General features: G+C 39.1%; 1 protein-coding gene across 4 annotated transcripts in view; it reads left to right on the top strand.

Moving 5' to 3' along the window:
- The window catches only part of TADA2A (transcriptional adaptor 2A), a 47,910-nt gene that overhangs the window by 4,321 nt on the left and 17,359 nt on the right, over positions 1-26,230 (top strand). For all 4 annotated transcript variants that reach the window (XM_045773240.2, XM_087854595.1, XM_045773241.2 and 1 more), the window contains exons 3-8: positions 4,246-4,352; positions 5,454-5,513; positions 14,273-14,364; positions 16,290-16,447; positions 17,720-17,808; positions 19,009-19,081. In XM_045773240.2, the coding sequence (XP_045629196.1) occupies positions 4,246-4,352; positions 5,454-5,513; positions 14,273-14,364; positions 16,290-16,447; positions 17,720-17,808; positions 19,009-19,081 (579 nt within the window). The remainder of the gene's footprint in view (positions 1-4,245; positions 4,353-5,453; positions 5,514-14,272; positions 14,365-16,289; positions 16,448-17,719; positions 17,809-19,008; positions 19,082-26,230) is intronic.

The following is a 26,230-nucleotide window of genomic DNA, read 5'->3' on the forward strand; positions in this document are numbered from 1 at the left end:
AATGATGTTTTTTTTCAACTCCAGCACTCTCCACATTTGCTAGTTAGCACTTATATAATTCTATATGTTACTATACAACTATATCTATTACATGTAATATATAATAATACATATTATATAATTTCTTGATTATACAATCAAGAGACCTGTCTCCCTTATTTTGACGTATTTATTTATTGTAAGCATGGACACGCGAATTCCTATTTTTTTAAGGGTTTATAATTCATTATCCTACTTAAATTATTTTGGTTCTCAGAATGTCCCAGTTTGACCCCTGTGAGCGCCTTCATTCTGGCTCCTGCATCCTTAATAACACCTGTCACTTTTTTGAGCATCTCCTTACCTTTTGGCTATGTGTTCCAGGTGCATCTTATATCTTCCCTGCCCCACCCCTGGAATCAGCCACTTCTCTGAGAAGCCGTGATTCCTTTTAATATTAGAGACTAAGATCTGGTCATTGCTACCAGCATGTTTTGTATCTTGGCTCTTAGGCCCACAGAGCTATGAAAAACACATGCATATATGCTATGTACATATACACCAACATATATACATATTTACCCATACATATACTTTTAAGAAATCGAGTTCCCATTGATACCTCCTATTCATCTTCATAAGCTTTTTTCTTGTTTCCGCCCATTCCTTATTTGTGTGTTCTTTCCTCAGTGAGAACCTTGGCACCCAACATCAGCACATTTATTCATTTGCTCAGTCTTCTAATACATCCAAAATTATGTCAGAGTTGCTTTTCACATACCGCTACATAAAACAGACCTCCTTAAATAAGTTCAGGATTTGTTTGCATCACCCAAGACTGAAGGTACATTGTTAAATGTCCATAAGTTATTTAGATTTTTTTTTTCTTTTCAGTGTGGTTATAGTAGTCTTTTGAAATACTGTGAGGTTCATCTGTTCATAGTGCTTTTAGTTTTCCCTTTTTATATTTACTGATTCAGTTTTTTAAATTTGGGGAACGTAAGTATGCTTCCAAAAGTCAAAACTATACAAAAATACATATTTGGAGAATTGTTACTCCTTCCTATGTCTCTTCCACTCCATTCCCCCTCCCCCAACCCCTTGTAGGTATCCAACTTCATTGTTCTCTAGTTTAGCTGTCCTGTATTTTTGCAAAGATAAGCAGACATACATGTGTTTGTTTGGGGTTTTTTCCCCTCCTTTTGTACAGGAAAGATAGCGTGCTATGTGTGCTTTTTTTGAAGTTTGGTTTTTTCCACTTGATAGAATCTTCTGGAAATACTGTTTTAGTTTGTAAAGGTTGTTCTCATTCCTCATTTTTTTTATAGTTGCATAGTACTCCGTTGTGTGGGTACTTCATAGTTTATTCAACTATTCTCCAGTATTTGGATATCTAGGTACTTTTTGTAATTCCAAATAATGTTCTAATGCATCCCCATCAGCAGTATATGAGAATGCCTATTTCTCCATATTCTTGCTAAGAAAGTATTATCAAGCTTTTGAATTTTTGCCAGTCTGATAGGTGAGAAGTTATATCTCAGTCTAGCTCTCTCTTATGAGTGAAGTTGAGTGTCTTTTCATATGTTTAAGGGCCATTTTTTTGTCTTTCTTTTTTTTTTCTAATTATCTCTTCTTTTTTTTTGCGATAGGATTTTTGTTCTTTTTTCCCCCAGTTTTTTAAAGTTCTTTGTATATGGGAGACTTTAGCCCTTTATCTGTAATATGTTTTCAGATATTTTCTTCTAGCTTATTTGCCTTTTTATGCTGCATATGGTGTTTTTTGCCAAGGAAATTTTTTGTTTGTGTTGTTTAGGTAGTCAGATTTATTAACCTTTCATTGCCTTTGGATTTTGAATGATGGTAAAAAAAAGCCTTTCCTTACTCTTAGGTTATAGAAAATCTTAGGTTATAGAAAAGTTCTAGAATATCTTTGTGAAGGATGGTTTGGCTATGTGTATCAAAAACTGTATGCTCAACCGTTCTAGTTCTTGAAAAATATATATTCTGAGGAACACAACAGCATTCTTCATAATAGTGAGAAATGAGAAACAACATAAATGGCCACCAGTAGAGAACTGATTAGATTAGTAGTTTCCAACCTTACGAGACCCCATGTTTTCTTTTTATAATATTTTTAAAGCCCATTTGCTCTTTAGAAATGAAATACATAGATAACATAACACATCTACACCCATGATGTCAAAGAAACAGAAATAATAATGCCCTAAGTGTAATACAAAGGATAAACAAAAGAGAATAATGAACTAATGTAATTTATTATAAAATAATATGTATCTCAATATGTTTAGACACGATTTCAGTAGAAGACATAATGACTTAAGTAGTCAGATGCTTGCACCCATATGTTGAATCACCGTGAATCTTCAAACTACAAAAGCACAGTGATTCATGTGTGTTGTATTGGTGAGTCAGAAATCCCACAAGCTTGAATAACTCTTGGTAAAGTTCTGAACAAAACAAGATATAATCTCCTGTAAAAGTACATGCAGTTGCCTTCCTGAAAAATTAAATATATATTAAAATTGTCAAGAACATTTTGTATTATAGGTAACATGGAATTAGGTTCTTGGTCATGTAATTATGAACCAACTTTGAATGTCAGGTAGGATATTTGAAAGTTGTACAGGACACAGGTCACTTCTTTGTTGTGTAGGAATGTCTGGAGTCTTGTAGGATATCTAGCATCCCTGGTCCTCACCTGCCAAATGCCAGTAGTGCTCACTAGTTATTGTGGCAACAAAAAAAGCATTTCCTCAGATTTCCAAAATGTCTTCCTAGGGGGCAGTTGAAAACTATTAGGTTAGATGATTGATACAATGGAATATTATTCATTCATTAAAAAGAACAAGGAAGATATACTGTCATGAAAGATGTTGACAGTATATTGTCAGGTGAAAAAAAAAAGCTTATAGAACAGCACGTATAATATCACTTTTGTTAAAATATATACACACGCATACATCAAGAAAGGCTAGAACTCAAAATAGTAATAGAGGATGACTTTATGCTTTTGTTGTCTAAAGTTTTTTAAAACTATAAATGGGGTTACTTTTACAAAAAAATTACTTCTTGACATAAGGGTTTGAAAGCTTTTTACTTTTTTCCCCCCTAAGGAAAGGAAAGCAAGCTTATATCATTAAAAGGATGTGAGGAAGAAGGTAATTTGGTAAAAATGGCACTTAATGTAAAACAGTTTCTGTTCTTCCATGTCAAAATTTAAAATGGGAGAAGTGGGGTAGTTGCTGTTCTATATATTTATTTTGAAGCTGTTGCCAGAAGGATTATGTTTCTTTCCCCTGTTATTTTCCTCCAGGTCTTCATTTAGAAACAAATGAAAAGAAAGAAAAAAAAAATGAAAAGAACAATAATCAGTTGAAGGAGGGAAAGGTGCCTTGAAGAGTGTTTCTTGGGCTTTAGGAAGGAAAATGCTATTACTGAATGTGAGAAATCCTGCCTCAGGCTAAGCAGATTAAATTCTTTCATCTACCTTCAAAGCCTGTGTTTTCTTAGACTCCTGCTGTTCATCACTGAGAACAACTCTGCTAGCTTGCCCTGACTCTAGAGAGGCAGAGTTTGGGGCAACCAGGGACACACATACTTGCTTTTTTATCACTTCAGACAGTTTAAATTTTACTTCTTGCCTTAATATTTCGGAGACAATACGGTCATTGGAGCCAGAGGAAGATGAGCCGTGCTCTCTGCTTACCGTGAGAGAAAAGGAGCTTTCCTGGGTTTAAATCTCAACTCAGATATAAGGTAGTATATCACAAAACATATTTAAAGGAGTTTTTCACCCCTACTTTTTATTATGAAAGTTTGTAAATTTATAGAGAAGTTGAAAGAACAGTACAGTTGGCCACTACCTACATTCAACAGTCATTAACATTTTGTCAGATGTGTTTTATCTAAAAACACATATGTGTGCTGTGTAAGTATGTGACATTTTCTTTCCTGGAAAAATAACTAGGAGAGAAAGCTTATGTTTGTAAGTTTCTCTGCAGAGAAATTTACTTAATGCTGTTTAGAGTAGTAGATACTACTATAGGAAGGAACAGAGCTGCCTTGAAAGAAAAAGGAATGTAATTTCTGTTTTTTCTTACTTAGAATGAGCTCATCTGGTCTCCAAGACAAGCTGAGTCTTCTGCACAGCTCACCACCTGTGTAGTTATTTGCAGATTTTCACCTTCTTGCACTTTGGTAATCATAACATGTTTTGAGGCTGATATATTTTTCTTTTTGTTCTAGATGGTCCCTCTGATAAGCCACCTTGCCGAGGTTGCTCCTCCTACCTCATGGAGCCTTATATCAAGTGTGCTGAATGTGGGCCACCTCCTTTTTTCCTCTGCTTACAGGTAACTCTTCCATTCACGTTTTACCAGTGAAAAGTTGGGGAACAGTGCAGGTGGATGACACAGACTGTTGAAAATTCTACATCTCTATATCAGTTTAATGCTCAACACTGTTTTTGCCAGTATATTTAAAGTATTGGGACTACAGGGACGCCTAGGTGGCTCAGTCGGTTGGGCGTCTGCCTTCAGTTTGGGTCATGATCTCGGAGTCCTGGGGTTGAGCCCCGAGTTGGGCTCCCTGCTCGGTGGGGAGCCTGCTTCTCCCTCTCCCACTCCTCCTGCTTGTGCTCTCTCTCTGTCTCTCTGTCAAATAAATAAAAACCTTTAAAAAAAATAAAAATAAAGTATTGGGACTACAGGAAACAGAATTGGTGGATTATTCCTTTTGATAGCACCAATGACACTGTTATTGAAGAGTGATCTTTGGGCAGGTGACAAGGGAACAAATCATTCTGTGGGTGATGATAGTAATAATACTAATTACAAGGGCTTACTTTGTTGTCGGGCACTCTTTTGAGTAATTTACGTGAATTAACCTTTAGTTCATCACTATAACCCTATGAAGTCGGTATGATTATCATCCCCATTTTATAGAGGAAACTCAGGTGAAGAGAGTTTAAGTAATTTGCTCAAGGTCACACAGCAAATACCATATTTTATTGGACCCAAGACGCTATCAATTATAAGTAGCATCCCAATTTTAGAAATGATAAATGGCTGATGGAAGTTCTACTTTTTATTATAAGATGAATCCTCATTTTAGAGTTTTAAAATATGAAAAAATACATGTCTTAGAATTGCCTAAATAGTTTAAGTTTGGAGCCGGGATTCAAATTTACTCAGTCTGATTCCAGGGCTTATGCTCTTATCAAAAGAGGAGATGTCCTAGGAAAAAGTCTTTTTTTCAGATTATTTTTTCCTCTCTGAGGGCCACTAAAGAGCTGTGATCAGGAATGTAACCATCCTCTTGTGGCTGCAGACAATTTTAAATGAATTCTTAAAAACTCATGATAAGAGTAGAGCATCCCCAAACTGTCTTTTATCCTATAAGAAAGCATTTCAAAAAGTAGCTTTTTGGTAACTTACTTTTCCTTTCTTTTGCAGTGTTTCACGCGAGGATTTGAGTACAAGAAACATCAAAGTGATCATACTTACGAGATCATGGTAATGGTGAAGTTGAGGGAATTTCCGTTCATTTGTCAAATATTGTACTGGGAATGTCTATTTTTCTTCATCTCCAAGTATCTCCTTCCCTTTTCTTTCCTCCTCTTCTGAATTAGGTAATCATTTCCTAGTAAGTGTTTTAGGGTTTTATGGATCTGCTAAGGCATTTAAGTCCAAAAATCATTTTATATACTGAGATTTTTGTTTCAAACTTGGAAGGAATTTGCAAGTACTCACTGAGGGGTGCCTGGCTGGCTCAGTCAGTAGAGCATGTGACTCTTGACTTCAGGGTTGTGAGTTCAAGCCCCATGTTGGGAGTAGAGATTACTTTTAAAAAATTTAAAGATTTAAAAAAAGTACTTATTGAAATTTACTGATGTAAGGATAAGACATACAGTGCATTTTAGGTTTGCTGATAAACAGATAGCAAATGTGTTGTTGCTGTGTTTGGGCTAATGATGTTATTATGTGGTTCATGTGGGCAGTGGTGAAGTTTACCTCTGGCACTCCCTCTTCCTGCCTTGGGGAAATTAGTTACCCTGAGAATGAAGTTATAAAATGAACATTGAGTGAATGGTATCATAGACTGGCTTATAGGCCAGAATAAGACTTGACTGGCACTTGATTGATTGTATTGCCACCTCTAAAGAAGGAATGAGAGGCAGATGTTGGTAGCAGCCCTTCCAAGCTCTAGCCGGAAGAATGGGCACTTTAATAAGCCAAAACGAATATCTGGTCTGCTTGGGAGGTGTACATATCTTCATCAAGACAGTTTTGTCAGGGGGCGCCTGGGTGGCACAGCGGTTAAGTGTCTGCCTTCGGCTCAGGGCGTGATCCTGGCGTTATGGGATCGAGCCCCACATCAGGCTCCTCCGCTATGAGCCTGCTTCTTCCTCTCCCACTCCCCCTGCTTGTGTTCCCTCTCTTGCTGGCTGTCTCTCTCTGTCAAATAAATAAATAAAATCTTTAAAAAAAAAAAAAAAAGACAGTTTTGTCAGTTATCGGAAAATAACAATTCGCCAAGTAATTTTCTTATGTTCAGCCTCCCATTCAGTTGTTTTTGTTTTTGTTTTTTTTACAGGAGAGAATACTGGCTGGGCATCTTAACAGTAATAATTTCACATTGTGAATTAATCCATTTATACTTGTATTAGTTTTCTATTGGTTCCATAACAAATTATCAAAAATTAAGTGGCATAAGATAACACAAATTTATCGTCTCACAATTCTGTAGGTCAGAAGAGCATTAGGCTCACCTAGTTTGCTGCAGGTCCCATAATGTCAAAATGAAGGTGTTGCCAGCCTGGGCTTTCATCTAGAGACCCCAGGAGAGAGTCTGCCTCCAATCTGCTTCCATTCTCATTCAGGTTGTCAAGAGAATTCCCTACCTTGAGGTTGTAGAACTGATGCACTATTCCCTTATTGGCTGTTGGCCAGGGCTTGGTCTCAGCCTCTAGAGACCTTCCTTTCTCCATAGTCAAAGGTAGCAGTGGCCAGGAGTTCTTGACGGTGATTGATGAAAAATGCCTGGAGTTTTTCTGACCTCTTCTGCTTCCTCTATGCTGAGTCTCCTGCTTCCCTTCTTCTTCTTTATTTTTAAAGACTTCATTATTTGATAGAGCACAAGCAAGGGGAGGGGTGGGCAGAGTGAGAGGGAGAAGCAGACTCCCTGCTGAGCAGAGAGCCTGATATGGGGCTCGATCCCAGGACCCCAAGACCGTGACCCGAGCCTAAGGCAGATGCCCAACTGACTGAACCACCCAGGCACCCCCCTTCTTCTTCTTTAAAGGAAATTTTATTGGAGCATCTGGGTGGCTTAGTCGGTTAAGCATTTGCCTTCAGCTCGGGTCATGATCCCGGGGTTCTGGAATCGAGCCCCATATCGGGCTCTCTGCTCAGCAGGGAGTCTGCTTTTTCCTCTCCCTCTGCCTACCACTCTGCCTACTTGTGCTCTCTCTCTTTCTCTCAGTCAAATAAATAAATAATCTTTAAAAAAATAAAGGAAATTTTATTTATTTATTTTAAGTAATCTCTACACTCAACATGGGGCTCAAGCTCATGATTCCGAGAGTAAGAGTCACATGTTCTGACTAAGCCAGCCAGATGCCCCTCTCTTGACTCCCTCTTCTACTTTTAAAGGCTTGTGTTTACATTGGGTCCACCCAAATTATCTGGGCTGCTCTCCCTATTTTAAGGTCTGCTGATTAGTGCCTTAATTCCATCAACAGGGTCCCCTCACAGCAATATATAGTTACTATTTGATTGAATAATCAGGGGACAGGAATCTTGGGGGGAGAGGGGCACATCTTTAGAATTCTGCCTATCACAGTGCCATCATGTATCTACTTCAAAGTATAGAAAGAGTGAATTAGCATCTCTGAGTCTGATTATTTGTGGGGTCCTGTTTAAGATGAGTTTCTAGGCCTGTAATGTTGAGAATCAGACCCTGGTCCATAATTAATCAAAGAAAATGCTCCTTAGAGTTCTTGGCAGCCAACTGACTAGCCTTCCCCTACTTCTCTCTAAACACCTTCAGTCTTATAAATAGTTTCTCCACTAATTATAAGATTTGGAATAAGGCTTTTTTTTATATTAGACTTTGTTTTATAGAGCAATTATAGGCTTGTAGCGAAACTGAGTAGAAAGTACAGAGATTTCCCATACATCTTCTGCCCCAATGTATGCACCGTCTCTCCCATTAACATCCCCCACAAGAGTGGTACATTTGTTATAACTGGTGAACCTGCACCGACACCTCATTATCATCCAGAGTCCACATTTACATCAGAGTTCACTTTTGGTGTTGCACATTCTGTAGGTTTATACAAATATATAATGTCATGTATCCACCATTATAGTATCTTGTGGAGTAGTTTCATGGCCCTAAAAATCCTCTGTGCCTTGCCTGGTCATCCATCCCCCCCGACCCCCCACCTCTGAGCACCACTGATCTTTTTACAGTCTCTATAGTTTTGCTTTTCCCAGAATGTCATTATAATTGGAATCATGCAATATGTAGTCTTTTCAAATGTGCTTCTTTCACTTGGTAATATTTAGGTTTCCTCCGTGTCTTTTCATGGCTTGATTGGTCATTTCTTTTTAGCACTAAATAATACTCCATTGTTTGGACATACCACAGTTTATTTATCCATCCACCTACTGAAAGACATCTTGGTGCTTCTAAGCTTTGGCAATTATGAATAAAGCTGTTATAAACATCCATGTGCAGATTTTTCTGTGGACATAAGTTTTTAGCTCCTTTGGATAAATATTAAGGAGCGCAATTGCTGATCACATGTTAAGGTTGTTTAGTTCTGTGAGAAACTGCCAGACTTGTCTTCCCAGGTGGCTGTGCCATTTTGTATTCCCACTGGCAACAAATGAGAGTTCCTGTTGCTCCACATCTTCACCTGCATTGATATCAGCGTTCTGCGTTTTGGCCATTCTAATAGGCATATAGTGGCACCTCTTCATTTTAATTGACGTTTCTCTGATAAGATATGATGTGAAACATCTTTTCATATGAATAATTTTTTTTCTCTTGTCAACTGCAAAATGAATGAAGGATTGGGAAAACGTGGTCAAAGTATCTATGACTTTGAGTTCATTTCACCAATGTATCAGATCTTCAGAAAACTGGTTTATTCTGCCCAAATTCACCCAAAAATGCCTAGAACCAGAACAGAAATTTTTTCCTTTGAATTGTTTTCACAATTCCTTACAGGATACTTCAATATAGGCTGGGTAGAATAATGATTATCCACTGTAGGAAAACTGAGTGTGCATTCTCTCTAGCTGTTCTGGGCACCATGCCTTCCACATAATGCTGAAGGCACTAAGTCTCACTCAAAGGCCAATTAAGTCTTCTGATTACATCATCCTTTTCTCACATATTCAACACCCATACAAACACATTTCAGAATTCTGTCCTTTACTTTGGGGAGTTTTGGGAGGTTACTAATACTCTCTTTTTTTCCTGCCAGTCTTATCTGTTCCCAGATAAGGAAAAGAGGAATCTTTCCTTCTATAGGAGTGATGACCAAATTTTGGCTTTCTACACATGAAGCCACTAAAAACTTGATTTGTGTGTGTGTGTGTGCATATGAAGCCACAGAAAACTTTAAATGGTTTTTAGTACTTTTGTCATCTCACAGTGTTATATTTTTGGAAGTTACTCATGCTGTGGTGGGTGGTGCATTAATCAAGATTTCTGAGTTCTATGCCTATTTTTGCCTTATAATTCTTAGAACCTTGAACAAGTCAAGGCACCTCTTTCTGCCACACCCTTTATACCAGGAATTTTAAACTTTAGTGCCTAAGAATCACCTGGGAGCTTCTTAAAATTGTAGATTCCTAGGCCCTACTCTTAGCAATTCTGGTTAGTAAGGCTGAGATTGGGTCCAGAAATTGAATAACACTGATTCAACTTTAAGAAAAACTCCCTTCTGCCTATTTAGTTTTTGGTGTAGAAAGTTTTTCTTGGGGCGCCTGGGTGGCACAGTGGTTAAGCGTCTGCCTTCGGCTCAGGGCGTGATCCTGGCGTTCTGGGATCGAGCCCCACATCAGGCTCTTCCACTATGAGCCTGCTTCTTCCTCTCTCACTCCCCCTGCTTGTGTTCCCTCTCTCGCTGGCTGTCTCTATCTCTGTCAAATAAATAAATAAAATCTTTAAAAAAAAAAAAAAAAGAAAGAAAGTTTTTCTTGTTTAGCTTGCAGTAAAGTTGGTTAGGACTAATTAATTTCCAGTAAAGTTGGTTAGGACTAATTAATTTCCTGAAGTACAGTTGTAGAAATAACATAGGCTCTTCAACTGTGAGTTTTCGTATTTGTATATATTTATGCCATTTGCCAGATTATTACAAATATAGACATAGACTGAATATATGACATAGACTGTTCTTTTGGATCAGATGGTACCTCATGTGCTGGGCATATTCATAGTATGTGCTCAGATAAAAATGTGTTACTTATTAGCAGTGTAATTTCACAAATCATGGAGGTTTGTGGGGTTTTTTTTGTCATCAACAGAAGGTATAACAATTTCTAAATGCCCATGTAATCTGAAGACCTCTCCTGTCACCTTTTAAAAATAACTTATTATAGAAAATTCAAAAAAAATTTTTTTATGTACACCCTAAAATAGAATGGTGTTTTAGTTATCTGTTGCTACCTAATAGGTACTTCAAAACATTGTGGCTTAAAATAACAACTATTTTATTGTCTCCCATAGTTTTTTGGGTCAGGAATTCAGATTGGGCATGGCGAGGGTAGCTTTCATTTCCACATGATGTGCTGAGGCTTGAAGTCCACAGGGCTTTTTTCACACTCTTGGTATCTGAGAATGGCTTGCATTGGTTGGGAGACAGCTGGAACTTTTTTTTTTTTAAGATTTTATTTGAGAGAGAAAGTCTGCAAGCAAGCTGCAGGCAGAGGGAAAGAGAATCCGAAGCGGACTCCGCACTGAGTGCAGACCCCACTGTGGGGCTTGATCTCAATGACCCTGAGATCGAGACCTGAGTCGAAACCAAGAGTTTGGCCACTTAATCAACTGAGCCACCCAGGTGCCCCCAGCTGGAACATTTTAACTGTCTGGTTCTTCTCCAGGTAGGCTTTGTGCCACTCCCTCTCCCTCAGGCCTCTCCACAGGGGCTTTCCAGCAAGGAGGCTGGGTTTCTTACATGGTGGTTCAGGGCTCCCAAAAACATAGAAATGAAAGCTGCCAGGCCTTAAGCAAGTCACGGGTCCAGCCCATATTAAATGGGATGGGACTGCAGCAGGATGTGAATTCTGGAAGTTAATGGGGAGCTACAATTGTAACCCAACTCCCACATACAGTACAATGTAATAAAGTCCCATGTACTTGGTACTAGCTCTTAAAATATCAACCCATAGCCTATCTTGTTTCATCTAAAGCCCCACTTCTTCAGATTATTTTGAAGCAAATCCCCCAGACATCTTATTTCATTTATAAATGTTTTACTAGATCTCTCTAAAATTTAATTCAAGTCACTTTTCATTATTCCCCAGTCATGTCATAAAAGCTTTTTAAAAATATCTCTGCTCCCTTCTCTACCCCTGAAAATAATTACTGTTCTGATTTTTATCACCATAGATCAGTTTTGCATATTCTAGAACTGCATATAAATGGATTCATACTGTATGTACTTTTGTTTCTTTTTTCTTTCAGCATGTTTTTGAGATTTATTCATGTTGTGTATAGTAGGTCATTCCTTTTTGTTATTGAATATTATTCTGTGGTATGAATATGACACTGTTATTCTCCCATTGATGGACACCTGGGCTTTGCCTAGTTTTATGCTATTATGAATAAAGCTGTTATGAACTTTCCTGTATAAGGCTTTCTGTGGTTACATGTTTTTTTGTCCTTGGATAAATACTTAGGAGTGGAATTGCTAGGTCATAGAATCAGTGATTATTCATATTTAACTTTTAAGAAACTGTCAAGAAGTTTCCTAAGTGGTTGTAGTATTTTACACCTCTGCCAGCAACGAATGAGAATTCTGATTGTTCCACATGCTTGCAAACTTTCAATATTGTTGCTTTCTTCATTTTAGCTATTCTAGTGGGTTTCATGAATGTGTAGTGATATCATAAATTTTTTAAAAACTTTTACAATTTGTTTTAATTGGGATATAGATAAGGTCCATACATTCCAGTTGGTTGCTTCTTACATGTTTTCTGTTCTGTGGGTGTTCCACTCTACCTGTCCCCCTTCCCTCACTCTTTCTCTTGTTTCTTCTAGTTTATTTGAGTTTTTAAAAAACATAAGTTCTCTAATAGATATTGGTACAGTGTGAATTTTGCTGTTAGCATGTTCTTTGGCCTTCTGTGTTTCCTATAAATCGGTAGTTACATATGGCAGCTGTGTCAGATTCATTTATGATCATTGTGTAGATCTGTCCATCAGGGATTGCAGAATAGTTATCTTTTAACCCTAGCACTAGCACACTTTTTTTTTCTTTTTTTTAAAGAGAGTACGCACACAATAGGGGGGCGGGGAGGGGAGAGGGGCAGAGGGAAAAGGAGAGAGAGAATCTAAGCAGGCTCCATGCTCAGCGCAGAGCCCGACATGGGGCTCAGTCCCACGACCCTGAGATCATGAGTCAAATCAAGAGTCAGACGCTTAAGTGACTGAGCCACCCAAGTGACCCCCAGAACTCCTTTTAATTTATGAATTAAAATAATTCAATAAAAAGAAATGTCTCATCTCTGTGGCCACCCTGAGGTAAAGTTCATACAGGAAACGCAGATAAATACCTGATTATTTCACTTTATTTAGTAATTTTGAAAATATGAGTTGGTTCCCTGGCATCCTCTAGAAATTTAGAAGATTTATGTATTTCAATCCTTTGCAGTTATTATCTTTGTTAATGCTCAAAATGTTCCATCTTTGGTTAGTGGGAGCCTCTACAAGTTGTCCTCTGAATCCTTTTGACATGACCCTTAGAGGCTTTGAGAGCCTCTTTGCTTTCCATTAGGACAAAATGTTCTAGTCTCATCTGGTACATTTTCTGACTTGAACCTAGAATCAGGTCTTTCTTCAAAGAGCCCTGTTTCCTTTAGTGGGAAACAGTATTTAGTGGCTGTGTACTGGGCATTAGAAGTGTTCATTGCTACTGGGTTGGTCATTGTTTCCAGACTTTTTCATCGAACAGTGTTAGGAAATTATTCTTCTCAGACAAAGTACATTGTAAGTTCATACTAAAATTTCAATTCAAATATAAGACTATAAGGTTTTTACATAAGCATAGATCTCATATCTCTATCTTTATAAACCCCAAGCCAGAAATCCCGCTGCCCAATGACACCAGCGAGATTACTTACTTGCTTTATCTCATAACACATCCACATACAATAACCTCAGGATAACTATACCAACACTCCTGAAAACAGTGTAAGACTTTTTTTTTTTGGCGGTTCTTTTTACTTCTAAGGGGTATTCTACTAGAGATATATAATCAAATCTCTGTGTTTTAAAGTCATGTGGGATATTTCTGTGATTATGCCTTAAAATTAACTCATAGGTTTATTTGTTACATTTTGCTTTTGGCTCTTAGGATTTTAAATTTAGAAGTTAATGTACAATATTTATATTTCAAAGTCAGATCTATAAAACAAGGAATATTCAGAGAGGTTTAGCTTCTATTCCTCCCTTCCCCATAGGTAACCATTTTTTAAAAAATGTATCATTTATATGTGTATATAAATATACACATATTTATATTGCCTTCTTTCTTAGCTAAATGGGAAGATACTATAATATTTATCTCCACATTTGTGCTAAGTTTAAAAAATATTTTGGGGTGCCTGGGCGGCTCAGTCAATTAAGCGTCCAGCTCTTCATTTCAGCTCAGGTCATGGTCTCAGGATCGTGGGATTGAGCCCCATGTTGGGTTCCATGCTTGGCATGGAGTCTGCTTGAGATTCTCTCTCTCCCTCTCCCTCTGCCATTCCCTCTCCTTGCTTACTCTCTCTCTCTAACTAAATAAGTAAAATCTTCAAAAATATATATGTCTACATGAGTTACATGGCATTTCTGAGTGATAATGTTTATTGGAGGTTCTTGTAGTTAATGGTGGAAATAGAGGTGGGAGAGATGGACAACTAATAAGAATATACTTTAGGTACCTCTCAAAACCATGAGAATGACAGTCATTTGAGTATGAATTAGCATTACATTTCAGGTTGCTGGGTTCCATTTCTGCATCTGTTCTTAGGCAAAACTTTTTCTTCCTTAGACCTCAGATTTTCCTGTTCTTGACCCCAGCTGGACCGCTCAAGAAGAAATGGCCCTTTTAGAAGCTGTGATGGACTGTGGCTTTGGAAATTGGTAAGAGCTTGGTGTTAAGGGTTGTCCTGCCCTAGTGGGCTCAGAGAGGGTAAAGGGAGGAACCTCAGAGAGGGTAAAGGGAGGAACCTCAGAAAGAGGAGTTTGGGGGCCATATGTTACTTTTCTGTTGACCCATGACTTAGAGATATGTCCTCTTCCATTCTGCATGTTATTTTCCATGGCTGAAATGCCTCACAGAGATATGGTATGTTTAGTTGTCCATGACTGGGCAGCTCTAAAAGGCCACTTTGGATATATCAACACATTGAAGGTTGGTTCTTTCTTTCTGAATACTGGGGAAGTTTAGACTTACTAGTTATTGCTCCTTTCTGATTTTAGGAATTTTTCTTGACTATAGATACCCTCATCATTTAAGTGAGTCAGACTTTAGGTAGATGGCCATAGCTTACTTGAGACTTGAGTTTGGGAGACCTGTTACTTGCATTCCCTCTTTTTAGCTTGCAGATAAGTCCAGGCCTGGCAGAACTGAATAGCAGTCATTGCTGTTGCCCTAGGAGGCAATGCCACCTAATAATAATACTATCACTTTCACTTTTACCTTTTGGGAATACTTTCACACTGATGATTTCATTTTGTGAAATAGATAGTAGGGACATTATTAAATTATATTTCGTTCATGAAGTATCTGAAGCTTAGGGAGTTAAGATCATTCCTCATGATCACATAGCTTATTAGTGAAGGACTCCTAACTAGATCCTCCCTGTCCTACTTCCTAGTATAAGTAATCTGTCCTAATAGTCATAGAATATACTGTGCTACCTCCATTGTGTCCAGGGCCCTGAAGAAGGAAACTTGGAGTTCAGTTCACATTTTGCTTGTATTTATTCAGCATTTAGTAAGCGTCATAAAATATTGTGTACTATGGGGAGTACCAAAGAAGATAGAAAAAGTGATCACTTGTGAGGAGCTTGCTAATCATCTTAGGCCTAGTTTTTCATTTTTTGCTTGCTATTCTGATGTTCTAAAATGGACTAGTCCTCTCTGTTCCCCTTCCTCCTTGGTAAAGACCATCCAAAAAAAGAGACTATTGTTTCTCTGTCAGCTGTGAGTAAGACACTAATCTTGGTGGTGAGGGTGGTAGAGCTAAAAATTATGACATGTATCCTGCCCCCAAGAAGCTTATAATCCGGTAGGGAAATCAAAATATATATGGGGACGATTGGAGTACACGAAGCAGAGCATAGTGGTGCCTTAGGAGACGGGCAAGGGAAGTACTGGAGAGGAGAGAGGTCAAGAGGGAACTTGGAGAGCTTCCACCTCTCCTCCTCCCGCATCTGGGCTTAGGAGTCAGGAGTCTGAAGTACAGATTCCGGCTTTGTGCACTTACATGTTTTATTTTCTCAAGCAAGTTTCTTAATCTCTTTGGGCCTCTTTTTTTCATCTGTGACACTGAGATAGTAAGCACTCAACACTACATGGGTAATACTAGGATTAACTTAAATTACGTCGTGAATGTTTCTAGCCTACTGCGTGGCCTCTAGTAAAGAAACGTTTGTTGACGTGAAGTGTTTTGTAAACTATAAAACATTATGCAAATATGAAACTGTACTTATGTACATTTTGAGTGTTCCGAAGTGGTTTATTATAGCAGTTCTTTTCCTGAGGCCTAGCTCACACGGAAATTTACAAATTTCCTAATGGTCTTCCTTGCCTTTGGGGGAAAGGAAGGTTCTTTTCTGATATTTTTGTATCTTGGAATAGAATCTGATTTGGCACATCAGATTACACCAATATTAAGCTTATATTTCTCTTGTTGTTCAGCTGATATCTCCATGATACTGGTTTGGAGGTAACAATTTCCAGACATTTATTTAGATGGGACTTAAAATATGGAAAGAACAAACCATGCTTTGACCACTCTGTATAAATGGTCAGAGCTCTCGCTCTTCCTCACGATCCTCTAGGCAGGATGTAGCCAATCAGATGTGCACCAAGACCAAGGAGGAGTGTGAGAAGCACTATATGAAGCATTTCATCAATAACCCTCTGTTTGCATCTACCCTGCTGAACCTGAAGCAAGCGGAGGAGGCAAAAACTACTGACACGGCCATTCCGTTCCAGTGTAAGTCCTCCCTGTATTGGTAAGAGATGCTTAGCTCATCGTCCGGCCCTGTTGCAGGAGCAGATAAACAGTGGTTTGGGCACCTGAGGAGCTTGTGGAAGATGGGAGGAGTTGGCATGGCAGATACTGAGAGTCAGGGCTATAATGGGGCAAGGAGGGGTCGGAGTTCCGTACCAGAAATCCCGGTGCCCAGAGACAGTGTGTAGGCCCACCCACTCTGAGGCTTAAGAACATGTCCGTCAACTTTAATGCTTCTGCGGATAAGATGTCCAAAATGAGCCAAGCTTCCATGCTTTGGAGGGTTTACTATTATAGGTATTAGTTACTTAAGAGAGTCCAGTATTTGATTCATTATTATTAATCATCCCAGTGTTAAGTCCAAGAAGCAGTTTGTTAGTTTAGTTCACTTAGTTATGATAGTAATAGCGAACTTTTTTTTTTTCTAATTTCATGTGGCTAAGGGACTCATGGGTCTTCTAACAAAACATAACTAAAACCATGGTGAATTATAAATGGACATATTTGCTGAATGATTCCCAGAAGCACAAGTAATGAGATACAAATGTTTTCTCCACCACCACCACCCCCACCCTGCCCTCCCCGCCCCTTTCCTCAGACTCTGTAGAAGCAGTTTCATAGCTGACTAACTCAAAGCCTGATGGTACCTGTTTGCAAAACACTTTGGATGGTAGCATTTTGTTTTCAGATCCATTAGATCATTTGTTCCTCATAGCAACCCAGTGAGATAGGCAGAGCAAGTGCTTTTGCTTTATACATGAGGAAACAGATTCAGAAAGGTTAAATAATTTGTGCCTCGTGGGACTAAAAGATATTAGAGCTGGGACCCAATTCCAGCTAACTTCCAAATCCTGTGGGGTTTTTTTGCTCAGTTGGGTGAGATTTGTAAATTGATATTGGTCCTAAGGGGTAAGGGAACTGAAGCAGACAGGGTAAATACTTATGTTCTGTAATATGAAAGAGGAGATCCTTGGTTTTCTATTATGTTAAGAAAGCACAAATCAGAAGGAATATCCCTATTTTATTTAGAGAATTCCCTAAGTCTTAGTTTCCTTTTTAAGAATCCAGTCTGTTTCCGTAATACTTTATCTTTCTCACTTTTCCCTTTATAAAAATGTTTTGAATTTTATTTATTCTCTCAGACACTGTTTTTTTCCCAAACAAAAATATTTCAGAGTGTAAATGAGAATGATCTCTCTGTCACTTTTTCATGCCAATATTTTATTATCTAACTAAGAACCTAAATTCTTCCAGCTGCAGATGACCCTCCCCGACCTACCTTTGATTCCTTGCTTTCTCGGGACATGGCAGGATACATGCCAGCTCGAGCAGATTTCATCGAGGTAGGAGAAACTTGTTTTTGTTTCACATGAGGCTTATATCTCTTACCTGTAGGTCCCATACCACTAAAAAGAGATTTTCGAAGCACCGTGATTTATAGGGCCTTACGCAGCCACATTTTCTTCCATTTGAGTGCCTTTTCTCATTTGTAACATTTTCACATATAAAATGTAAAAGTTTTACACACCAAGAACCTATTTCTTAAGTTGCAAAGATGATGGCTCTCACTTCCTTACGGGGTTTGTGTAGTCTGGTTCTCATTCTACCCCTCGGGCATTTCAAAGTTGTACAATGTCAGGGGTTGGCAAACTTTTTCCTTTAAGGACCAGATAGTAAATATTTTTTGTAGACTGTCAAGTCTCTGTTGCAACTAAACTTTGCCATTACTGTGCAAAAGCAACATAAGTAATGTGTAAACAAATGAACATGCCTGTGCTCCAGTAAAACTTTATTTACAAAAACAAGCGGTGGGCTGAAATTGGTACATAGGCTGTAGTTTGCTGATCCCTGTTCTGTAATCACAGGTATATAAGGCATTATGAATGTGTATAAAAACGGTATGTTCCTTGTTCATCCATGGAGTTAAAAGCCATGTGAAAGTAATTACAAGTCTCTTGATTTATCATCTGATCCACCATCACAAGGCTCCTGGAGATTATTTGGAAGTTTAGCAGACTACAAATAATTTTGCCAGTCATACGCAGGTCAGCATTTTGTTTGTGGCAGCTGATATTGTAGAGCTACCCCATAGACACTGCTGCTACAAATTGTACTCGTTGAGTCGAATATGAACAAATCTACCCATTGAATTATATAAGCAATATCAAATACAGAGAGCCCTCAGGAGGTAGTAGAAAGGTAAATGAATTAATGTAGACGATGTTCTTATCTAAATACTTGATGGCCTATTCAGAGTTAGATTTCTCCGTTTAGATTTATAACAGATTACTTTTAATTTTTAGCACACTAGGTTTGGCTTTATTCCTGGACTCCTAACTTTCTCATATTTTTGCTGTCTCTACTGCCTGAAAGCCTCTCAAGATTTTTCCCAGGACTTCTTCTTTCTTACAGTAGTATCTGACCATGTACTTCTCCATTCAGTACTTTTTAACAAGTGTTTGTTTCTTCTCTGTTTGCTTCTACTGTGAAGGCATTACTCAAAGCTGATGGGTTTGGGGTGGGAATTTTTTTCCCCCAAACAGGAGTTTGACAATTACGCAGAATGGGACTTGAGAGACATCGATTTTGTTGAAGATGACTCGGACATTTTACATGGTAACATTTTATTTCAGCACACGTTTTTATCGATTGTAAAGTACGTGGTGACACTGTGTTGGGTGCTAGGAGTGAATAAGGATGAATAAAACAGGTTCCCTGCCCTTACGGGACTCAAAACCTGGTGGGGTAAGTTGCTGAATTTACCCTGTTGTTGTGTTTTGACCACAATGAAAAAGATCATTTGTGATGAGGGTGGGAATGTGGATCATGTAATGGTGGTTGGTATCCTGGTCTTGGACTATGTGATCTTTCTTTTGACTGAGGTAAGCCTACACGGAGGTAGTTGGTTGAATGGCTCTCATTGCCTCCTTAGAAGGAAGGGGGTCAGTGTGAACGCTTTGGGACTTCAGTAGCAACCGATGACGCTAGACGGTCACTGTAATTTGTTACCCCAAATTTCACTTAGCAGGGAAAAGAATGGAAGTTCTTCAAGGGTTTTTAGACCAAGATAGGGAATTTGTTTCTCCGTACTGTTGATTCTTAGCACTTCGGAATTCTTACCTAAGATTAGTCCTCTAAGGATTTGTGTCCATTCTTGTGTTATAACGTAAGTAGTTAATGCCAGCAGGGCTCTTAAAAGTGGGGAGTTAGACTTTCATTGAATCTCTTTTTTTCCCTTAAATCTATATCCCAGGTGGGAAAGGCAAGTAGAATCCTTGTGGAATTATAAATCAAGTTTCTGTATTGCATTAACCGATACTCCGTCACTAAAAAACTGATACTCTGTCACTTGCTGCTTCTTTCCATACAAGAGCCATTTAGGTGTCCCTTACACCAGATCTTAGACTGAGAAAGAGTCTTCATAAAAGTTTTACCTTCAGGATTTTCTGTCTACATATTTCTTGAGCTGTTTTCTTCGCAAAAGTTCATTCCTCCCCTTTTCTCCCACACAGCTTTGAGGAAAGTGGAAGTGACGCAGATGGAGCTAAAAGAGGAAAGCTTGAAAGCAAACTCCTTGAGCATTCACTAGATACACTGTATTTGTTCAGTCTTCCACGTCACAGTCTCTTCTTTTCCAGCCCAGTAACTGGCGTGCTGGTCTTTATCCCCTCTGGCGGCGGTGCCTGGACTGCCGTGTGCAGATTGCCTCTCAGTGTTGGTCAGACACACCAGCTTTAATTAAAATACTATTGTTTCCTGACTTGCATCTTTCTTATTCAGAATGGAAAAAAAAGTAGCTCCATAAATAATCTCCCTTTTAGTACTATTCAAAAGTACCAACTTTTGAAAGTCAGGATTTTTCATGTCAGTAATGGCTCAACTATGTCAGAGACTTGCCGAATCTCTTCTTCCCAAGGTCTTCATTCTTTAGCCTCCACATTATCAAGAAAACTGTGGTAATGGTTGGTATTTAATTTCACTCTTCATTCTTTGTAGAAGGTTTGCAGTTTCTTCTGGTACACTGCGGTCCTTTCTGTAACTAAGTAGGGGCAACAGGAAAAAATCAGAAAGAAGCTGTTGATTAGCAGTTTTTGTTTCAGTTAGCATTTCAAACCTAGAACATACTTTAGTTTCTTTGTGTTCTTCCTGTAATTTCTACAGCCTGGTGAGGCACTTGATTCTAGTTAATTTGAACATTAGAATCAAAGCATCAGTTACTGACTATTACAATAAGCAGCTTGAACAGAATGTAAGTAATAAGGCCTGCCTCCTTTTTCCCTCCCTTAGTGGCAAACTATAAGATGTTCAGATGGGTGCTTTTAAAAATATGTTAACCTTTGAAAGAGGGTTAGCAGTGCTTGAGATCAAAGGGGTGACTTGCTGGTGCCACAAAAGGAGCCTTTGTTTATGGTCTAGAGTTCTTACTTAGCTCCTCTGGTGGCATGACCCACTGTCCAGTGTTGTGTATGTGTGGCCCCTGAGCTGAGCACTTTCCCCCAGAATACTCACTGAAGGGGAGGGACTGGGAGCCCACTCCCAGTGGTGAGAGGTTTTCTTGCCAGAGACAGGAAGGAATGAGAAGGAGCTCTTTGACCACACCTGGAACAGAGAGGGGCCCATATTTTGTGCAAATTAGGACACGGATTCTACTTCAGGCCTGCTTCTGAGTCACTGTGTGATCTTGGGCAAGTCCTTGCAATCTCGCTTGCTGTTTGCGTGTGTGTGTGTCCACTGCCAGTAAAGAAGGGGTAACACTGATTAGTCAGAGTGTGAATGTCTCCAATGAAAGACGGTACGTAATTGAGATTGGTGTTATTACCATTCCATTACACCATTATACTTTTAATATTACTGAGTGTTAATAACATTCCTTTTATGTTCCCTTACTTACATAACTACTGCAAGGAAACAAACTCTTTGGCTGGGTTTTATATTCCATCCCAGGGCCGAAGCCACCAAGCTCTTTTCCTCACCCAAAATGTTTGCTGTGATTCATGGAATTTGTCTAATATGATGGGTTTGAATGGTCCATTATAGAGGCCTGGAATACAATGGAGGGATAATTGATTGCATTCCAGCCATACCAGAGGCTTTCAGAATGGGCCTGGAAAGGGTACTGCAAGTGAAGCAGTGTCTGAGGAAGAAAATAAGGAAGTTCTGGGGTCCCTAAATGACACCACCATGTATTTATTGAAACCAGAAATTACTGGTTCGGAAAGAGCGATGCAGAAGACTCATAACTCGGCATTCTCCTGTGTCCTGGTATGTTTGGGATCTCGGTGTAGATGCACAGTGGTGTTCCTTTTTCCTGTGGGCCGTCTCTCCCCAGTGTGCTTTCATTTGGGAAAATTGCTCCTTGATTTGTGGCGTCTCCTTTCCCAGAGTTTCACAGGTTCTAAAACCCTGAGTGCAGCATCTTCTAATCATTGCTGTCCTATAACTTAGGCAAGCAACAGGCGTTGTGCGCTCCTTCCTGTGTGTTGGGTTGGTGTTTTCAACACTTCATAGGGTTGCCCATTAGGACAGATTACTCTCCCTCTATTTGGAAAGCTAATTTCAGCACAATTTCTTGGCCACGCGTGAATACTCCCCACCTTTTTTTTTTTTTTTCTTTTTTCACTTTGGCTCATATTGTCAGCCTTTAGATAATTGAATGGTTAGTACATTAGAGGTCCGGCCCTGTCACTGCGTATACTTAGCTTCTCTCTTACTCTTATAGGCAGTGCCCTTCCCTTTAAAGGCATGTAAATCATGTAAAGTTTTATGCTTAGGACATTTTAGACATCGATGCTATTAGTAATAATAGCTGATACATGCAGCCCTTACTGTCTGCCAGGTACCATTCTATGCCCTTCACACATGTGACCTCATTTAATCCTCACAAAACTTGATGAGTTTGGCATTATTGTCACCATCATCATCATCATCATCATCCACATCTCGATTTTATAGATGAGGAAACTGAAGAATGGAAATATGAAGTAACTTGCCTAAGGTCATATAACCTGCTAGTGACAGAACCATCTCCTGTCCATGTTGTTTATACTGTACAATATTTATCATCTTTACAACCTTGCATTTTTATTGCTGGGTTTTGAGTGTGTGTTTGTGAGATGTCACATTTGTTATCTTCAATCGCTTAACTACATTGCTGAGAAGTAGGGGTAGATATTTTCCCATTTTACAGTCAGGAAAGCGCACAAAGGCCTTAAGGAACTATGGCTTCCTACTTGCTGACTTTAACCATTAGGTCACATAGTCTTCTTTCCTTCCCAGAATTACTCGTGTCCATCTTGACCCAGAAGCTTTTGGGGAAAATGACTTTTCAAAGCTTTGCTTCTGGGGAATACCTGAGTCACAGGTTTGTGCTTGTGTGGTTGCAATAGGGATTTTGATTGGCTTCCCTGCAGTTAAGGTCTCTGAGTTGGTTTTCTTGCCAAGCAAGCAGTAAGTGCCTTCTGTCAGGAAAACAGAGACATGTTGCCAGCTATTTTGAACAATGTTAGAAATACACTGCAGTGGGAAGGAACTGCCTCTGACTTCTGCCCACTTCTTGAAATATTTTAAGGCCAGCCGTTTAGAAACTTTGTTATCAGTCCCCAGTGTAATCACAGGGAGACAATTCTTCCCCCAAAGCTGAGATTTCAGGAGTGAATAGGTTATGGGTGGTTTTTGTTTGTTTTCAATGATATCTGGTTCTTTGTTTGCCCGCTTTCCTGGAACTTCCAGTCACTTTAAGTAGAATGTGAACCAGGGATTCTCATTCTTTCAGTGTCTGCCTTCTCATTTCTGTTCTGCCTGCTGTGGTGTGGTCCTCCCTGGGTTATTCATGCAGTTAAGATTTTATAATCAGTTGCTGCTATCTGAGTATACTTTATAAAGAAAAGAGACAGCTTCAAATGTGCCTTTTCCTCTGGGAGAATTCCAGTTCTCCCATTTGTTTCTGTGTGTGCCTTTCCTTCCCTTTGTTCTCCAGAGCCAGTTGCACAGTTCAAACTATTGAAATAACCAAGCAGTGAAACCATTGGTCGGTTTTTATAGATTTTTTTTGTAGTCTCTTCAGTTGTTTTTTTTTTCTTGTGTTAATTAAGTCATTCCCAAACAAATCTCAGGAAACAACCTGATAAGTTAATATCTTAGAAAAATTACAGAAATATGTTTTCAGAATTAGCAGTAATTTCCACTGGATTTTCAAGTCGTTTTTTTCCTATTGAACTCGTCTTGTTATTAGGTAGGTAAGTAAGATGAGACCCACAAAGAGCTTAGAATGCGATAAGTACTCAGTTGTGTGTTAGCTGTTTACGTATTTTTTTCCTTTTTTTTTTTTTTTTTTGCTTCTCCTGCTTTGAACTGTTGACTACCAAGTTCTGTTTCTCATATGAAAAAGAGTTAGAGTCCACTGTAAAACTTGTGTTTGGTTAGAGACACATCGTCTCCTCCCTGTTCGCACCTGCCTGCCTATTCCACCACACAGGCATATCAAGTGCATCTCCACCAGCACAGCAGTCTAGAACTTACCATTCTACAGCTGGGTGTTAGAACACGGTGGGGGTATGTCATGGCACCTGGGCTTCTATATGGAACAACCTTCTACCTCAAGAAAGAGCTCACTTATAGAAAGAGTTGTGCTACCTAAAAGAAAGTTTGAAAACCATTGCCTTAAATCTTGAATCTGATGTTATTTGAGTCATAGACAGTTGTGAGGAAAAACAAAGCAGTGTTGTTTAAATTTTGAACTTACTGGATCGCCTGGGTGGCTCGGCTGGTAAGCATCCTGGGATGGAGCCCCACTTCTGGCTCCCTGCTCAGCGGGGAGCCTGCTTCTCCCTCTGTCTCTCCCCCTGCTCGTGCGGGCACGCTCTCTCTCTCTGTCAAATAAATAAAATCTATATATATTTTTAAAGATTTTGTTTATTTGAAAGAAAGAGCAATAGCGAGACAGCAGGAGCAGGGGAGCAGGGAGAGGGAGAAGCAGACTCCCTACTGAGCAGGGAGCCCCACACTTAATCCCAGAACCCTGGGATCATGACCTGAGCCGAAGGCAGATGCTTAACCGACTGAGCCACCCAGGCGCCCCTAAATAAAATCTTTAAATAAATTTTTGAACTTACTAGAAACGAACAAAGAAAATCCGTAGTAACCAATACTTTTTTCTTTATACTTAAACTTTAAAAAATAATGCATCCCCTTACCTCTCCAGATCATCCAGATAGAATTTATGTTATTTTAATCTCAGACTCAAGGCAGAATGGCCTAGAAAAAGTATTCCTGGTCATTTCCCAGTGATTGAAGTTACATACATACATAGTGCATGTGCTTGTAGCCCTGCCTGTTAGATGTGGGTATTTCTTCCTTCTAATATGAAACTATCCTGAGGGCAGGTAGCAGTGAGCCTCACAGTAACGAGTCAGCATGGAGGATCCAGAATTTATTTCTATTATTTTTGTCAGGGATACTGTATTGACGGTGCCTCAGAACTGTATGTTACTCAACTCTTCTTGCTTTTATATAGCAAAAGAAATTTGTGATTGTAATGAGCCATTGTGTACTGTTCTCTTGCTTGATTGTTCGCATTTTTTTCCTGACTTAAAATCTAGTTTCAGGAAGCAAAAGTGTGGGTTTCAAACTGTTCCATGGTGTTACCCTCAGGGACTACTACTGGGAAAGGTAGCTGGAGGTAGAATAGGGAGAAGAGGTTCAGCAAAAGCTGATCTAACTTGTCCATTTCAAATAAGAACATATTTGAAAACAACGTTTAAAAAGTTACTCTAGGAGAACGTGCAAATCTCTGTGTTGACTCATTGCCCCCATGGGTTAAACTTGAATTTGTACCTCACATCCTTCTGATGAGCAATGAGATTATATTGCCTTTCTTGTTTATCAGTATTACAGAGGCTGTAGGCTTACTGTCCTGAAAGACGTGATTGTCATACACAACTAAATTCTTTGCTGCACGGCTGGTGTGTTAAATTTTATTACCTAACATCTGAACAGCATATTTTAGTTTTCCAAAGGACACGTGTCAGGTCATTATGTTGTGCTCTTTCTTCTGTGAATACATTCGGTAATTAAAACAAAACCCATCAGACTCTCAACTTACACAAAGCCTTAAGGGGATAACAAGTTATTAAGATAGTTCCAGAATCTACTGAGATCATTAAATTTTAAGATTCCTTCAGAATCCATGTGCCTGTGTGGCTCAGTCGGTTAAGCGTCTGCCTTCAGCTCAGGTCATGATCTCTGTCTGCATCCTGGGATCAAGCCCCCTATCAGGCTCCCCACTTGGCTGGGCGTCTGCTTCTCTCTCTCCCTGTGCCCCCCCCCACTTGTGCTCTCTCTTCCTCTCTCTCTTTCTCTCAAATAAATAAATCATTAAAAAAAAATAGATTCCCTCAGAATCCATGGATTATAGTTAAGAATGGTTTGTGTAGCACAGTGCCAAGTCGTAGTTTCTTCTAGAGCTGTTAATGGTTGGTCTTTATTTCTTAACTCTAGAGGGTCTTCAGATTATAAAAAGCCTGTGGGAATTGTTTACTTCTGAGGTTTTTTTTAAAACACTCATTTCATTTTTAGTTAAGCCAGATTTCTCTACTCTCACAGAGAAAGTAAACATGTTGGGCAATTTCAGTGTCTTTCCTACTCTAAGGCTCTAGAACCAGACTGTCTGGGTTTGGATCCCTGCTCTGTACTTGGCAGCTGTGTGAACGAGGGCAGATTGTTTTGCATGCATGGGGTATAGGGCATATGCAGGAATGGTAGGAAACG

This window comes from Ursus americanus, chromosome 23, assembly GCF_024610735.1.
Source record: "Ursus americanus isolate L20-20 chromosome 23, mUrsAme1.1.p, whole genome shotgun sequence".
NCBI classification, from domain to species: Eukaryota; Metazoa; Chordata; class Mammalia; order Carnivora; family Ursidae; genus Ursus; species Ursus americanus.